Source organism: Triturus cristatus, chromosome 7 (genome assembly GCF_964204655.1).
Source record: "Triturus cristatus chromosome 7, aTriCri1.1, whole genome shotgun sequence".
Classification (NCBI taxonomy): Eukaryota; Metazoa; Chordata; class Amphibia; order Caudata; family Salamandridae; genus Triturus; species Triturus cristatus.
This window is the reverse complement of record NC_140590.1, coordinates 705,633,379-705,650,948: the sequence shown is the minus strand read 5'-3', so window position 1 is coordinate 705,650,948 and position 17,570 is coordinate 705,633,379. Positions and strand designations below refer to the sequence as shown.

Here is a 17,570-nt window from a genome sequence, read left to right as displayed (position 1 = left end):
ACTGAGGATGTATTGCTAGATGACAGCATCAGCAGTGAGCTTTGCGCCAGCAGTCAGCGCACAGAACGCATGCGCCAGGACGCCTCAGGGCAGCAGTGCGCTTTACAAGACACATACATTTACATTTACATTTTACCAACAATATTTAGCAACAAAACTATGCTTCTATGTAGCTTATTGTTTTTATTACCGCTGTTGAGATAAAATTACGAGTTAAATATCAAATCGTTGCAAATCAGGTCGTTGTTATAATGATTTTTCAAATTTTGATTTTTGAACTCTGGCAACTCGTTTTAATGACACCTCGTACAGCCTCGTGCAAAGGTGTTCGTCCAGGATTAATTCAGTTTTGAGTGTGTGTGTGTCTGCCTCTCCGTGTGTGTGTGTGTGTGTGTACGCATGCGTGCGCACGCTTTGCATGCGCCTGTGCACCCCACTTCGTGATGGTATGTCATTTTATTGTATAAAGGAGCAGACAGTACTTCCTGTTCCATTGGGCAAGAAAAGGGCCGCACTTGTATCCTTTTTCTGATTCACACTGTGAGTGAATTCTCACAGGCCAGATATTAGGTCATCACTTCCAAAATTGGCGCTAAAACAAGCACATACCTATTTCTTTTGTCAATGTGTGTTTATAGTTGGTTTAATACATTCTCTTAAACGCAGAATGAGCGACCGGATAAAAATCCTGGTGGCTCTGAGACATCAACCCCCCCACCACCCAAATTTACAATTCAGAGAATCAATGCCAGCGCTCCAGTGGTTTCCGCGGCAACAGTCATGCCAGCTGGGTCTCCACCAATCAAGTAAGGGATGAGAGAGCCTGAAACTGTCCCCAGTGGGGATCAGTGTCCTAGATAAAGAGTCACACAGAGGCAGATTTTCTTCACAGTCGCTGCCTTATTTCTCCGGCTGGAGCGGCTCGTCAGGAAGATGGCTCAGCCAACTGGAGGCGCCCCCTATGAACACCGTCCTTGGCTCCACTGGTTCACCGCCTTCTCTGTGCTGTCACTGACTGTTGAAACAGGTACTAAAGAGTTTTGATATCTGAAAGGTCTGTGGGTTGAGATATGCTAATTACTAGTCGAATGGTGTATCACTGGGTAATGCCCTGTCTAAGAGTGTGAGATGCAGCCATCAATGTATGCCAATTGCTACCCTCAACTAGCATTGCAGCCTCTATGGCGCCCATCCTCCTGACTGAGGTGGAACTGACAGTCGTCAATGTCCCACCATGACTTGTCCATCCTACTCCAAGGAGGTGTGAGCGAGAAGGTTCAAGTCACGACATGGAGGACCAGTGATTCAGGCAGAGTGAACCTGGGCACCCAGTCAGAGTGAGAGGAAGGAAGTCCAAAGGCTTAAGGAATGTTTTTATATATATATATTTGTATACATTTGTTGTTCACAAAGCAGACCAGCTCTGATGTTGAAACACCCTGCAGTAAATAACCCCTTTACCCGCGATAAACCTGCTGCAGCTTGTGAATATGTTCATTGTTTGGGGTTTATGCAAGTGCGGCGGAGTTCAAAAGTGATATAAATGTACAGTGTGAGTTGAGCGTTTTTGGAAGGTGCTAATTCCTGTAGAAGAATATTTGTAGTTCGTTCTTTGATTTGCAGAAGGCCAGGCTCTAGCTGCAGCCCCACTGGCGGGGATCCGCGATCTTGGCAGCGCCTCTGGAAAACGATTATTTAGTGACTTTTGCTTTCAGAATGTTGCCGCTTCCAGGGGCAGGATGCATGTGTAATGTACATGAGCCAGTGGATACAGAGATCTGGGTGCTCCAGGCTTAGACTGTGGCAGCACCCCTATTACAGTCAATGGACTGTTCAGAGTACATGTATGAAGTCATGCCTGCTCTTCCAGCCAAATAGTGAAAGGGGGTCTGGGACTGGCCCGCCTTTTTTGGGCAGACACAAACCTCGCCTTATTTTGAAAGCATAGATCGCCCTGCAGGTTGTACCGTGAGGGCGAGACGCTCATCTACAGCAGAGTGCCTGGAGGGTCACTGGGCACCTTCCATTCCCTACTTAAAACTCACTCTCTTGCAATGACCATGCACCATCTCTACGTGGTGCACAATCAGTGCACCTCATTACAGCTCCTTCGGCATCACACTTGCATCTGTAACATGGCACAGGTGCACTGGCAAAGGGTTCCTTCATTTACAAAGTGCCATGCCCCCATGCACCTTCTTGTGATCACAGTTTGCGCCGGTGACAGGGGTGCAATGGCGAAGGGTTCCTTCATTTACAGGGTGTGCTATGCCCCCATGCACCTTCTTGTGATCACAGTTTGCGCCGGTGGCAGGAGTGCAGTGGCAAAGGGTTCCTTCATTTACAGGGTGCCATACCCCCATGCACCTTCTTGTGATCACAGTTTGCGCCGGTGACAGGGGTGCAATGGCGAAGGGTTCCTTCATTTACAGGGTGTGCCATACCCCCATGCACCTTCTTGTGATCACAGTTTGCGCCGGTGACTGGGGTGCAATGGCGAAGGGTTCCTTCATGTACAGGGTGCCATACCCCCATGCACCTTCCTGTGATCACAGTTTGCGCTGGTGGCAGGGGTGAAGTGGCAAAGGGTTCCTTCATTTACAGAGTGCCACACCCCCATGCACGTTCTTGTGATCACAGTTTGCGCCGGTGGCAGGGGTGAAGTGGCAAAGGGTTCCTTCATTTACAGGGTGCCATACCCCCATGCACCTTCCTGTGATCACAGTTTGCGCCGGTGGCAGGGGTGAAGTGGCAAAGGGTTCCTTCATTTACAGGGTGCCACACCCACATGCACTTTCTTGTGATCACAGTTTGCGCCGGTGGCAGGGGTGAAGTGGCAAAGGGTTCCTTCATTTACAAAGTGCCATACCCCATGCACCTTCTTGTGATCACAGTTTGCGCTGGTGGCAGGGGTGCAATGGCGAAGGGTTCCTTCATTTACAGGGTGCCATACCCCCATACACCTTCTTGTGATCACAGTTTGCGCCGGTGGCAGGGGTGAAGTGGCGAAGGGTTCCTTCATTTACAAAGTGCCACACCCCCATGCACCTTCTTGTGATCACAGTTTGCGCTGGTGGCAGGAGTGCAGTGGCAAAGGGTTCCTTCATTTACAGGGTGCCATACCCCCATGCACCTTCTTGTGATCACTGTTTGCGCCGGTGGCAGGGGTGCAATGGCGAAGGGTTCCTTCATTTACAAAGTGCCATACCCCCATGCACCTTCCTGTGATCACAGTTTGTGCTGGTGGCAGGAGTGCAGTGGCGAAGGGTTCCTTCATTTATAAAGTGCCATACCCCCATGCGCCTTCTTATGATAACAGTTTGAGCCGGTGGCAGGGGTGAAGTGGCAAAGGGTTCCTTCATTTAACAAAGTGCCATACCCCCATGCACCTTCTTGTGAGCACAGTTTGCGCCGGTGGCAAGGGTTGCAGTGGCAAAGGGTTCCTTCATTTACAAAGTGCCATACCCCCATGCACCTTCTTGTGAGCACAGTTTGCGCTGGTATCAAGGGGTGAAGTGGCAAAGGGTTCCTTCATTTACATGGTGCCATACCCCCATGCACCTTCTTGTGATCACTGTTTGCACCGGTGGCAGGGGTGCAATGGCGAAGGGTTCCTTCATTTACAAAGTGCCATACCCCCATGCACCTTCCTGTGATCACAGTTTGTGCTGGTGGCAGGAGTGCAGTGGCGAAGGGTTCCTTCATTTATAAAGTGCCATACCCCCATGCACCTTCTTATGATAACAGTTTGAGCCGGTGGCAGGTGTGAAGTGGCAAAGGGTTCCTTCATTTAACAAAGTGCCATACCCCCATGCACCTTCTTGTGAGCACAGTTTGCGCCGGTGGCAAGGGTTGCAGTGGCAAAGGGTTCCTTCATTTACAAAGTGCCATACCCCCATGCACCTTCTTGTCAGCACAGTTTGCGCCGGTGGCAAGGGGTGCAGTGGCAAAGGGTTCCTTCATTTACAAAGTGCCATACCCCCATGCACCTTCTTGTGAGCACAGTTTGCGCCGGTGGCAAGGGGTGCAGTGGCAAAGGGTTCCTTCATTTACAAAGTGCCATACCCCCATGCACCTTCTTGTGAGCACAGTTTGCGCCGGTGGCAAGGGGTGCAGTGGCAAAGGGTTCCTTCATTTACAAAGTGCCATACCCCCATGCACCTTCTTGTGAGCACAGTTTGCGCTGGTATCAAGGGGTGAAGTGGCAAAGGGTTCCTTCATTTACATGGTGCCATACCCCCATGCACCTTCTTGAGATCAAGGTCTGCACTGGTGCAATCCATATGGGTCCTTTCTCTAGTGCAGCCCCTGGTGCACTGCTGCATGTGTCACTGCTTTTAAGACTGAATGTGTATTCTTGGGGCCTTCGCAGATTCTGGTCAGCGTGAAAGCCTCTATCATAGCATAGAAGATACACATTGGTAGTATGTCAGGATATCTTTGACAAAAATATTGGCTGACGTTAATATCATGTCCTAAATATTGTTCACAAAATTACCACCCCGTTGTGTGTAGATCTTTAGTTATTGACTCCAATAGGGTGATCATTGTGTCAGACGGTATTTAGCCCACGATACCCTGGTGCCATGCATTTATCTTGGATGTTGATTCAAAGGTAGACCTGGGAGAGGTGCTATTTTAGATCTGTTTTTGGTCACTGCTCTAAGTCGACTTTGGAGTCGAAAGGAGAGCTAAAATGACTTTAATTAAGCCTGTAAGTGGTGACAGAATTTGCGGATTGTGCCTTCTGTCGATTCAGGTTGATGTTCTTGAAGGGTCTTAAATAGAAATCCTGTTTCTGTTTCCAGATGAAACAAGCTAGGTTGAATTTATTCTTTTGTGTCACATTGTGTTGCTGATGCTGATGAAGGTTTTGATAAGGGATGCAGGTGTTGTGTGCATGCAGGGATGGCTGGCCCACAGATATGTGTAAGTCATTATCGGGGAAAGAAGACGCTGAGCCATGCAGCGGTACAACAGCGTTCTTTTGTGTAAATCATTTCAGGTCCTCCTTGTCATGGATAGGGCTAATGGTAGAGAATGTTCCCTCCCACCCTGTAGCCTAACAATCGGCTGCCTGTGCCCCAGCCCTATCGGCTATTCAGGTGCGACGTCCTCTTAGAAAATGTAATCATTTCCCCATTGGCCACTGTTCTTCCTTGAATGGTAACTCAACCAATCCTGTGTTGCCTTCAATTGCTAAATACGATTGAAAGACATTGGCCCGCTCATTACATACGACATTATTCCTCCCTCTAAATACCCGTTTATTTACTTCACTGATCCGTCTCAATATTCGGTAGGTGTGAGAGCTTCTGACATTCAGTGAAGATGATCACTCCTTATTTATTTATTTATAAAGTTTTATATAGCGCGAACAAGATCCTGAAAGATATCAGAGCGCTTTACATTAGTATGAAAGAGAGGACATGAATGAGGTATCAACATGAATTGGGAAAAGAAAATATTACAGTAAAGTGATGAATTCAAACAACAAAAGGGGGTAAAGAAATGGAGTAAAGAGGAGCCATATCAGATGGTGGCAACCCTGGTGATAGCAACAAAGTCAACCAGTCAAGTGAGCCCTAGCCACTTAAGGTAGGAATTTGCTCATCAGAAGTCTCTAGCTTCCATTTTGAACTCCGTCGTCGAGGAGAGTCTGCGTACTTCCGGTGGGACAGAGTTCCATATCTTTGGGGCAGCACCAGAGAAGGCTCGGTGACAAGTTCTCTTTTTGCTAAGGATGAGAGGTTTCAGGAGGTAAGTTGTGGCGCTTCTTTAAGCTCTCTCCCCACAGGATAGTTCAAGTTTTTGCGCCAGGTACCTGGGAGTCTTGAAGAGGATGGCTTTGTGCGCCAGAACTGCAATCTTTAGCTGAATTCGTGGTTCTAAGGGTAGCCAATTGAGAGATTTTAAGACGGGGGATATGTGCTCGTTTCGTTTGGAACCTGTCACCAGTCCAGCCGCAGTGTTCAGTGAGGCCCTTAATGGAGCCAGGGCATATTTGGGAAGACCACAGAGGGTAGCACTGCCATAGTATAGCCTTGGCAAGACAAGCGCTTGGACCACCTGCTTGAAATCACTTTGTGGAAGGAAAGGTTTGATATTTCTGAGAGTCATCAAGTGGTTTGCTCCCTTACATACATTGCTGATATGAGTATTTGTATTCAGGTGCTTGGGGGTATGGTAACTCCGAGAGATTTGGCTGAGTCTATGATGATGGGCGTGCACTTCTCTTGCCTTCATTCTTTCTCCTGATTCTTGAGAGAGGGCTCTGTTCCTGCTTGTGCTGTGCCAGGCAGGGCTCTAAAGCTGAGCTGAGCCCCTCTGAAGAATGCCAGCAGAGGGGGTGGGGGCCTTTCAGCCTTGCTGCCTGCCTGAGGACACTTCTATTCAGCCATCTGAAAGCTTTAATTGCATGAGCCTGCTGGAAGGGGGCACGTTTGTGTGCAGTCACTTACCCCATCGTAATGAGGCATTAGCCGAATGCGCGGCCCTTTCAGTGGCTGGCATTAGCAGTCAGTCGCCACGGTGGCCTGGCGGACTCAGCTGTGAATACAGAGTGGATACTAAGATTTTCCAAGCTTTTGTTTTGAGCTAAAAAAAATAATTGAAAATATCCGATGTCCTCAACAAACCTGTACCAACCGCACAATTGCAAAAGTGATTCCAGACCCTCCAACCCACTCCCTTCGGAGTTTACCGTCTCACTCTTCACCATGTGCGCTGTTGAGCAGGGGGCATGTGAATAATGCAGTGCACATGTGAATGCGCTGTTCTGCATCTTGCTCAGCAGGTTAATGTTCCTGCAGCAGAGTTCTGCTCGCTGACAAGAATAATTCTAGAGGAGGCTTTTCTGGCGTTTTTTTGTTCCTAGACAACACTGACAGCACGTGGGTGTCTCGGGGGGTGTAGCGCTATGTGATTGAATGAATGACTTGGTGATTGTAGCTAGAGAGCAAGCTCTTCCATGGACCCAGTCTTTAGGAAATAAAAGAATAAGCTATTTCTAATTTTCATCTTTGTTTTTTGGCTTTCACATGGCAGCTTACCCCTGCCACACAAAATGAATTACATGCATAAAACAGTTTGTGTTGCATTGAGTTTAATATGTATAATATAGACTGCTCATCAAGAGCCCTTCTAGGTACGTTTATTAGAAGGCAAACAACAAACAACAAACAACCTATCAAGAACTTGTCTGGCAGGAACATTCACCAGAGCAGTCCCACCCGACAACCATGAAATCCCACCACTCCAACATTGCACAAATGCAAGGAGAGGTTAGATTTTGGGCAAGAGAAAGATGTCAGAGGGAAGGATGAAAAGGGCGGGAAAAGGAAAACATTGCAGAGATGAAGGACAACAGAAAAGGGATAGAGAGAACGGACAAAAAGCCAATATGACTGTCAAATTGTGGTATATGTAGCGTTGTGTTGTAAGATACTGTACTCTGGAATCAAATAATTATTCAGAGACTCAGCTTTCCAGCACCAAAGCCTCACTGTCTTAAGAACGATTCCTTGACAAGGACACAGAGGCAATGAGACAGTCCTGCAAAATAGTGGAATTTATTATCAATGGCCCAGAGTGGAATTTTGGCCACTTAAGAACATATTTGGACTCCTCTTTCAGTTGAATACCATTGTCTTTCAAAAATATATCTGTGCACTTGTACATGGGATTTTTAGTACTTAGAATACAAATTATTTGCTCTATTAAGAACACTTCACTTGAATTTCAAAATAATATCCCTGTGTTTTATAAATATTTCACATGCAAAAAATGCATTTTTTGCACTTCACAAATATTCCATAAATTTATAATGTGCACTTTAATTCAGTGCAATTTGTTTTAAAAGTGTACAATTATATGCACTTTAAATGAATGTAGCACACCTTTGAGTGGAATTTCTGCACATAAATAATTTAATGCGCGTCAGATCCAATTCTGAGGACTTACTAAAATGTTTCTGCACACCTTTAAAAAGATTGTTTGCTTCTAAAAAGAATTCTTCATCTATCTTTATATTTAACTCTCTAGCTCTATATCTCTGTCTTCAAATCTCTATAAAGACCTATAGCAAGAGATAGATATTTAATATTAGCAGTTTTATATTATGCAAATCAGAGTTCTGAGGTATCGGGGCGCTCTACGTAGGATCAAGTTCTGTAATCACCTGTTAACATACTCCTACTGTGGAACATTATTGTGTTCATCTAGAACAGAAATTCATATTATTTAATGCAAAAGAGAAATGTCGAGAAGTCGATTATTTGTAGAAGTAATACCACTCTACTATGTCCATTGGGAAGAGTTCCTTGAGGGTTAAATTTGATAAGGTAATTTAGAGAAACATGGAGTAATGATAAGTTGAATAGCAATGTGCCTTTTATACAGAATAGTTACTCTGTTTCAGCTAACCATTCATCCGGGGGTGACAGTGAAGGGCGATTCTGAACCTCCAGTCACCACAGACACTTAGAGGCCGATTCCGATCTGGGTCAGAAAGCTCTCTGACCGAGCCAGATCCGGAGTGTTTTCCGACCGAGCCGGAGTCCTGCAGTCCGACCGAGCGAGTACGATGCGGCCGTATGCTGCCGGACTCGGTTCGGTCAGACTCCCATAGAAGATAATGGGAGCCGGTCGTACGATGCGTACATGGGCTCCCATTGACTGAATGGGTACGTCTCGCACAAGGGCGCCCCCTACAGTGGGTACGCGTCTGTGCCATCCGCACCGTACATGCCTGTGTTGGGGAGACCCTTGGGTCTCGCCATGTGTCCGAGTCGTAGGGCTGCAAGGGACAGGGGGTCCGACGCGGACCCCCAAAGGCAACTTCCTGGACATTTTGCTAGCCGGACACACCGGCTCGCACTGGCTGTCCGACCCGTGCATCGTACTGGCTCATCCATTGCAAGCCACGGTTAGCTTACGGCCGAGACGTATGGAGCGGTTCGGACCCAGTAACGACTTGGTCGGTGAATTTCACGTAGCTCGCATCGTACTTGCTCGCTCGTACAGCTGTATGAGTCGGGCGGAAAATACGCATATGGCTCGTAGTTTTTCCGTCCGGATCGCGTTCGGTGCCCTTCCGATCCGGATCAGAATCGGCCCCAGAGCAGGACATATATCACATCAGTGCTTTTTAAAACCCTGTCCCAACTATCGAGTTAATCTGATGCCCTGGTCAATTTATGATGAAAAATATGGTTAAACAGTGGCCTTGTGGGGTACCTCATGGAAAAGTCATTTAATATTATGGATTCATTCAAAAAACAGAACAGACTAAGATAAATGCCGACACCATCAACATGGATCCTAAATGTGTTTGTGCATAAGATTCTGTCCATGCATGGTTTGTGTCAAGTCCTTGTAGCCAACGGCAGACCCCAATGCATTCTCATTCTCTTTTTGACCTGGTGTGTGCACACTTGTGCAAGCTTCACTGCTGTTCAACAAGAACGTCTGAATAAGGTCATGAACAGGAAAGCAGAAAGCTAGATTCTTTTTTGCTCAGTGTGATATAGTTAAACAGAATGACCTCATGTTCAGCTGCCTACATAGAATATTTCTGCCAGTGCTAGACATGTGCCCCAAGTTCCATGTTGATGACACCGAGCGACACATATGTTCTAGTCCTGTCACACTAGTCAACCTTTTTCAGAGAGAGTCCTAAATTTTGCAAATCCTCTTATGCGAGTGAGAGTTTACCGCGATCCCAAAGCCTGTCTCCTGGGATTAATGAAAAGTTCCAAAAATACTAAAATGACATGTAGAATGATGAACCTCACTCTTATAATATCTAAACAGAATTTTGCGCTGAAATGGAAATCTAATTAGGCACCACAAACATTGACATGGAAGGTGGACCTAGTCAGTGAGATGCAGTGAGAATCTAATTAGACACCACAAACGTTGACATGGAGTGTGGAACTGAGGGTATGACTATGGGTGGAGAGGATAGAAGTAGAGGGGGCAAGGCAGCAGATATTCAATTAGAATGAAATGCTCCTTAACTAAAGAGAATGGATTATAATATGCCTCCTTGAAACGATGTATAACGACTGATAGGCCCTGGGGAAACAACACAACAGAGAAGGATGGCAAGAGGCTGCAAAGGCGCGAGGGTATATCAAGGAAAATGGTTCCTCCCTACCCACAGAACTGCAATGGTAGGCAAGTAGGGGGAGAAGTGCGTGGAACCCCTGTTCCCGCTAGGTTGAATGGAGGGTCATATCTTGAGTATCCCATTTTGGAGCTGTGACTGCCCACCAGATAGGGCAGAGATAACACAGCAATATTTTAAACATGGAAGCACTTATGATGCAGTAGTATTGCATTTGCCTCCACGTAACCTAAAGCTGACAATGAATACTGCATTGAACACCACTTTGCATGTTGATGCCTTTGACCACATCCTTTTTCTCTGTAAAAATGAATACCAAAATATATATTTTAAAAAAATGGCAGTTAACTCTGTATTTAGCCCCCCAACTTTAGCAGTGTGGAGAAGGGAGACTATTTGTAGCACACTAGCTGGAGCAGCTGTACTCTGCTGGGTTTCCAGGCCCCACCAACTTATGAGTGCCCCATCACTGTATCCCAAACCTCCTCCTAGCCATTAGTCGCCAGGTGCCGGCACTCATTGCCTATGTAATGAAGCATGGTAGGGATCTGCAAAACACTGAATTCAATGAATAAACAAATACATACATAAACACAAAAATGCAACTTTATCAAACAATAGGCAACTAGAACGTGCAGACAGTAGGACTACAGTGGAGAGTTCTTACCATCCTGTTTTTCAGGTTAAAAAGGACTTTGTAAAAGACACAAACAGGGTAATACTACAAAAGCTGTACATAGTACTATACTAGAAGAAATCAGGGGATATATTATACAATACGGTGTATTTTCCTTGTTAGCTCCAGGCGCACCTTTCAAAAGGTGCGCTTGACGATAGCAAGGAGAGTGCGCAGTATTAGATTAAATGCGCTGTCCTGTGGGAGCTGCGAACTCGTCCTGCCTGGGGGCAGTGCGTTCAAGTGAAATACAGAGCGGCTTTGAAGCAGCCGCTCCATGTTTCACTGTGCCTGCACTTTTAAGAGGGGTGAGAGATCCTCTTGCAGGCGGGTGCAGTGAGTGGCTGCACCAACCTGCAAGGGGATGTCTAGGGGAATCTTAGAACCCCGGTCATGCCTTCCAGAGGACTGTCATCACCCTTTAGGTGGTGCACTGCCAGAGCACCTCCTGACACCTTCTTTACCTTTGTGCCTGCATCTATAATACAGCACAGGTGAAGTGGCAAGGAGATTCCCTCATAGGGCCACACACCAATGCAAATGAGGGAACACATTCTGATGATAGCGCTGGCGCTATATGGGGACCAGCGCTATCTGTATTACAGAAGGGGCTGCACAAGCATCTGTAATACCAAAGTGCCCGGCAGGCATGCAAAATGGGGGCAAATGCCCGTTGCGCCCCCGGTGCATTTTGTATAATATGACCCCTGGTTGGCTCTTACACATTTTCCAATATACTCAGCCACTTTGGCAACTAACTACTTTGGAAATCATCATTATTTGGATTTTGAATTTATAAGAGCAAGGTCAACATCAGGTTAACTGTATTGAAATATATTGTTGATGTTCCTCTCAGTTATAAAGAGGAGCTATTGATTCAATCTTTCCATACACTTCTGGTTACTTTAAGCATGTGTTTTACTCACATGTATTATATCAGAATCAAGGCCTGACTGGGAACAGAAACTGGCCCTGGCAATTCCACTCGAGCTCCGGGGGGGGGCGGGGTGCTACTGAGAAGTGCCAACCCCTGGGGGAGGGCAGGAGCTAGTGTCAAGCAACGCTGCCGCTTTTGTTATAGGCAGCCGATATTGCAGCACTGCTGAAAAACCGTCCCCCAGTAACAAAACCTTCCCCCCCCAGGTCAAAAAACCGTCCCACCAGGAAAACGCCCGGTGCCCGATATGGCCAATCTGGTCCTGATCAGAATGTAATTTTGTACGGGCTTTGTATTTTGTGGTTTATTTTGCTAAGTGGGTATGTTGATGTTATTTTATTTTGTTATGTACGGATTTCTGTTGGACTTGGCCCTTTTTGAAGGGTCATCCCTGAACTTTTTGCCTTCCTCCTATATTTTCTCTGACCTGTTTCTGTTGGTTTTATGACTCTGGGCACTTTACCACTGCTGATCAGTGCTAAAGTGCTTATGCTCTCTTGTGTAAATTGATGTACTGATTAATGACTCCATGATTGGGTTATTTGATTTACTTGTCAGACCCTAGTACAGTGCACCATGTGTGCCCAGGGCTTGTAAATGAAAAGCTGCTGGTGGGCTTGCAGCACTGGTTGTGCCACCACAGAAGCAGCTGATAAAGTGTGTCTCAGGTCTGCCACTGCAGAGCCTGTGTGCCGTCTGGTACTGCCATGCTGACTGACCAAGTGCACCCACTTGCCAGTCCCTAAACCTTCCCATATCTTCATATCAGAAACCCCTATGGCAGGCCCAGGGGCAGGGTGCATTGTAAGTATAAGGTAGGACATGCCCTGTTGTGTGTGGCATGACCTAATAGTGAATTACAGCCATTTTCGCTTTTCACTATTGCAAGGCTACCTGTTCCCCATAGGCTAGAAAGGGCAGTTTGATTATTACATCTTATAATCCTAACTGACTCAGGGAGCATTGTAGAAATTCGAGTGTAGTATGCCTGAACTCAGAATGATAAAATACATCTTTTAGTGAAGTTGGTTTTAACATTCTGTGTTTGAAAATACCACTTTTAGAAAGTAGGTATTTTCTTGCTTAACTGTCCAAGCCTGCCTCTGCTAGGTTGTGTATTGTGTGACTGGTTCTGTGAGTGAAAGGGGCTGGGGGATACCAGGAGAGAGTGTGAGTCAGCACAGGGCTGAATAGACAGATCTGAATGTAGATGGGTGGGAGGAGTTGCACCTGGGACCTGAATAGGACTGTGCCTTCCCTCCACAATGCTGGCTCCACCTCCTGTAGTGCGTCTGATGTCTCTGCCCTGCACTGTGAAAGGAAAGAAGGAGTCTTGTCAACAAAGTGCTCCAGGACTGACCAGAACTGGTTTGGACTTGGCAAAGGCATCTCTGGCTTCAGAGAACAAAGAGAAAAGTAGTATAAATATGGGGACCCAAACCCCAAGACTTTAGATCACTTCTGGAACAACAACAAGAAACCTCTGCCAAGGAGAAGAACCAAAGGAAGCTGTATGAGTGGACTGCCCCCCTGCCAGTGTGCTGTGTTGCTGGGTTGGCCTACAGTGGTATCTTCAGTGCCAGGGAGAGGAGAAGGAACTTTTGTGTGTACTTCATCATCTTGCAGAATATTTCTCCAAGGGCTTGAACTTATGCTTGCCTCCTGCTGAAGTCTCAGGGACAACAGACTTCACCACCATCTCCCCTCTGAATTTCCTTGCTGGGAATTCTATTTGCAGAAGCCTGCGTGTCGCTGGGAGCTGGAAGCGCGACGCAACGAGAAGAAGCGTGTCGCCGGCGCAGCCGTAGCCGTCGCATCGCAGGAGATGCGTGCCGCCGCCGCATCTCCCCAGAAGCGTGTCCTCATCGCAGCTGTCTGCTGTTGCATCACCGGAGAAGCATGTCGCAACTGTGAGGGTCACCGTCGCACCACCGGAGAAGCGTGTCGCAGGGCCTGTCGCGGCTCCAAAGTATAGAGTCGCCGCAAGGCTGCCAGGGCATGCCCGCATCATCTTCACATCGTCGCATCAAGGGCGCCATCTTATCGCATCGTACCGGATTGTCGCATCGCATCGAGGCGCCATCTTGCCGCATCGCAACCGTGTTGCAGCACAAGAATCTACGCATCACCTCCTCTCCGGTAAGGATCAAGACGCATCCCCTACTCTGCGCAAGCATTGAGGCGCGACCAGTAGTGGTCCGTGGAGGGAGTTCCGTGGGGCGGTGAGGTGGGGTGGGGAAATGTAAACACCGGAATATGGATGAACAGAGGTAAGTACACATTTAAATAAATAAAACGAATTTCGTTGTGCGTGCTGCATCGCATTTTGCGATGCAGCGTGTGCAAAGGAATTCATTTTATTTATTTAAATGTGTACTTACCTCCGTTCATCCATATTCCGGTGTTTACATTCCCCCACCCTGCCCCTCCCCCGCCCCTCCTCACCGCCCCACGAAACTCCCTCCATGTACCGCTACTGGGCGCGACGCATCGTCTCCCCCGAAGCAAGGAACCGACGCATCTCCAACGCTGCAAGCCTTTTGTTTATTTTGCGTTACGCATCTAGGTACTTTTGTGAGAACTTTGTTGCATTTACCATCAACTTGAACTAAGTTAATTCTACCATCTTTAAGTCAATTTTGAGTACAGTATTGTGGATTTTTGTCATTTGTGGTCTTGTGTTAAGTCTATATAAAGAATAATTATTTTTGGCAAGATGAAGTCAGCGTGAGTGCTTGCGCTGCTCGGCTGCTCACGCCAGACGCGTGGATGATCGGCTAGCCGCCCTGCGTCCCGCGATGCGATGCCAGCTCACAGAGCGCAGAGAATGCTGAGAACGCTGAGGCTGCCACCGAGAGGCTACCAATCTCGGCAGCAATTGCGCAGACGTGGCATCCCTAACGAGGGAAGAATTAAGGCCACCCTTCGCTTATTTATTTACACATCGGATTCCCTGCGTCTGGCCCTGCCTCTGCTAGAACGGTGCTTCAGCGCGGCTCTGACTTGGACTTTGCCGCTCACTGCTCCTTTGGCTCCAGCTTTCAGCAAGATTCACAACCTTAACATGAGCGCCCGGGGGGCCAAGAAAGGTGTCAAAACGAAGACAGCAGCCATTCTCGAGGCCAGAGATCGCAGGGATACAGCATCCACAGAAGGAACTATTAAACCCAGGCAAGAGGTTAGTGTCAGCAAAAAATTGCTGGGCAGAGCTGGGGGGGGCGGGCTGCCTAAAGACGTAAAAGACACCCAAGATACAAAAGATTTAACATCTATGCACCCCCCCATAGCAAAACTGTTTTTGGGAGCCAGAACTCAGTCCTCAGGTGCTATTTCCAAGACTCTTGCGATCCCCACTGAGATTATCACTGAGAGTATCAGTGCGGTCACACTAACCGTGCTGACTACACCAGCATCTGCGCCTGGTTCGCAGCAAGAGGTTTGCTCAGCAGTTATTCAAGAAACTGTCTTAGCAGAAACCGGACCCAGGGAAATTCCATGCACTGACGGCGACACTAGCACCAATGGCACCTCTGTGGCGCTATCAGATCAGGCTACAAACTTAGGTATCTCTCTGTGTGTACCTTCTATCAATCCCCCAAAAGGGGCAACCATGCAACAAGTTTTACCAACTCTGCCTCTTCTTGCGCAGGAACCTGGTAGCTGCTCCATTGTTGATACCCTTCTCATAGCGCCTGAAATACAGACGTCGGGTACAGCTAACTTTATTCAGCACTTAGAGGCTCCCCCCGGCGCACAAGCTCCCTGGACCCCAGAAGCAGGACCTGAGCATTTCTACTCCGTCTCCGATAGCACACCCACCTCTTCGGGTGAGGGTGGGTCCAACACAAGTGAAGGGGACAGCGAGGCCTCAATCCAAGACACTGGCACGGTCCAGCGACCAAAGAAACCTAGAAGTAAGAACAAGCAGCGTAGCCAGCTGAAATGGGACTATTCAGACTCTCAAATGTCTTACCCTCTGGACGAGGATGATCCCAATACAACACAGTGGAGATCTACTAAAAACCCGCCTGCAGACCTAGCTGAGCCATCCCTCGCCTCTATCTTAGCTTCCATCAAAGAGTTTCAGGAGGAGGTCCGGGCCGACAATCGTGCGGCCAAAAATGCTTCTAAGAAGCTTCAGGGAGGCATAAGAAGGCTGAATAAAACCTGCACTGACATTAGTGAACGCGTTTCCATGGTGGAAGCGCGCACCGAGAATTTGGAAACTGAAGCCGTGGCAGTTAAGCAACAGAGCGAATCAAACAGTGCCTGCCTGGTAGACCTAATGGTTAAGATGGAGGACCAGGAAAATCGCCAGCGCCGGAATAACCTTCGCCTGCTTGGTATTCCGGAGGGAAAGGAAGGGGACGACCCGAGACGCTTCATTGTGAAACTTTTGCAGGACTCCTTCCCTGACCAACAGGGCTGGGATTGGGACCGTGAAGTGCAGAGGGCGCACCGCTTTCCCTTCAACCAGAGACAGCAACATGGCCGCGGCAACACCACTGGAGGACAGCCAAGGGTATTCCTGGTTTACTTTGGCAATTTTCTTCTCAGACAGTTAAGATACGATCAGGCCCGCCCCAACTCCAAGAAAGGGGCCAATGGCATAATATTCTTCGCTAAACCTGACAGTAGAGCGGAGATGGCGCCTGAGACAACTGATCTCTCCGTTTCAGCAGCTGGGGGCCGAAGTATATTTAATGAACCCTGCTAGACTTAAAGTAATTCTTAATGGGGGGGCTAAAGTTTTCCTATCTGAAGTAAAAGCTGGTGAATATTTGAATGAGCTAAAATCTAGAAAGAGTCCTTGATGATAAGCTCCTTCTTTTGCCCCTGTTATTTTCTCTTTGCTCTTGTTCTTACTTTCATTCTACAATTTCTACATATATGCAAGCCTTCAAGGACCATGACCATGGTCACATTACGGCAGCTTTCTGTGAACCTTAAAACTTGACATAGTGGGCAGCCCTTTTTGGTTTTTTTTCTGATTGTCTGTCTCGCTGCTTGTTTCACTTTGTCTTAAAGGAAAACAAGGGGGCTACAAGCCGAATGAAAATTTAATTTGGCTCTTTTAGGCGTGGGTGACAGCCGGGCCTCATGACTGACTATCATCATTCAGGTCATTCCTGATTGCTCAGATGAAGGGGGGGGGTGGGCAGGGTGGGGGGGGAAGGGACGGGCACTAGAAAAGGCACAGAAGAATCAAGCGCACTTTTTGGCACATATACATCTCTGTACTTACTTGTTAAGATGTTGGGCAAGGAGAATGGTTTTCTCTTAATTTTTAGATGGCTAGGATAGATTCACTTAGGTTTGTCTCTGCTAACATTTGCGGTTTGAATGATACTTCTAAAAGGCAAAATGTTGCTCAAGGCCTACGTTCTCTAGGGGGCAATATAATCTGCCTTCAGGAGACCCACATAGAGTATTCACAGAAGCATCTATTAGATACATTAGGGTTTAATGTTGTGGGGGCTACCTCGCAGGGCACCAAGACAAAAGGGGTAGGAATTTTGGCAGACAGAAGACTCTCTCTTAGCAATCCTCGGGTTAAATCAGATCCACTGGGTAGATGGGTAATAACTGAATGCCACCTTTCCTCTAACCTTCCTTTTACCCTCTGCTCACTGTATGGCAGCAATGTAGATGACCCAGGGATTATTAACATGGTCTCAGGGGAGCTGGCCCACTGGCCTACTCCTATCATCCTATGTGGTGACTTCAATATACATTTGCCCTCCGATTGGAAACTAGACAATAAATGGAGATACAAAGGCAGAAAACCCCGAGTATATCAAGCACTAATTAACCTTGCCCAGATCCAC

The 17,570-nt window shown here is 47.4% G+C and overlaps 1 protein-coding gene across 2 annotated transcripts in view; it reads left to right on the top strand.

Annotated features, from left to right (window-relative positions):
* Positions 1–865: 865 nt before the first annotated feature.
* Positions 866–17,570, top strand: part of BTBD17 (BTB domain containing 17) — a 103,979-nt gene continuing 87,274 nt past the window's right edge. Inside the window, exon 1 of one of the 2 annotated variants that reach the window (XM_085617365.1) lies at positions 866–1,027. In XM_085617365.1, the coding sequence (XP_085473491.1) occupies positions 934–1,027 (94 nt within the window). In that variant the 5' untranslated portion in view covers positions 866–933. Of the gene's footprint in view, positions 1,028–5,649; positions 5,761–17,570 lie in introns of those variants that run through there. The other variant, XM_085617366.1, reaches the window with a different exon arrangement.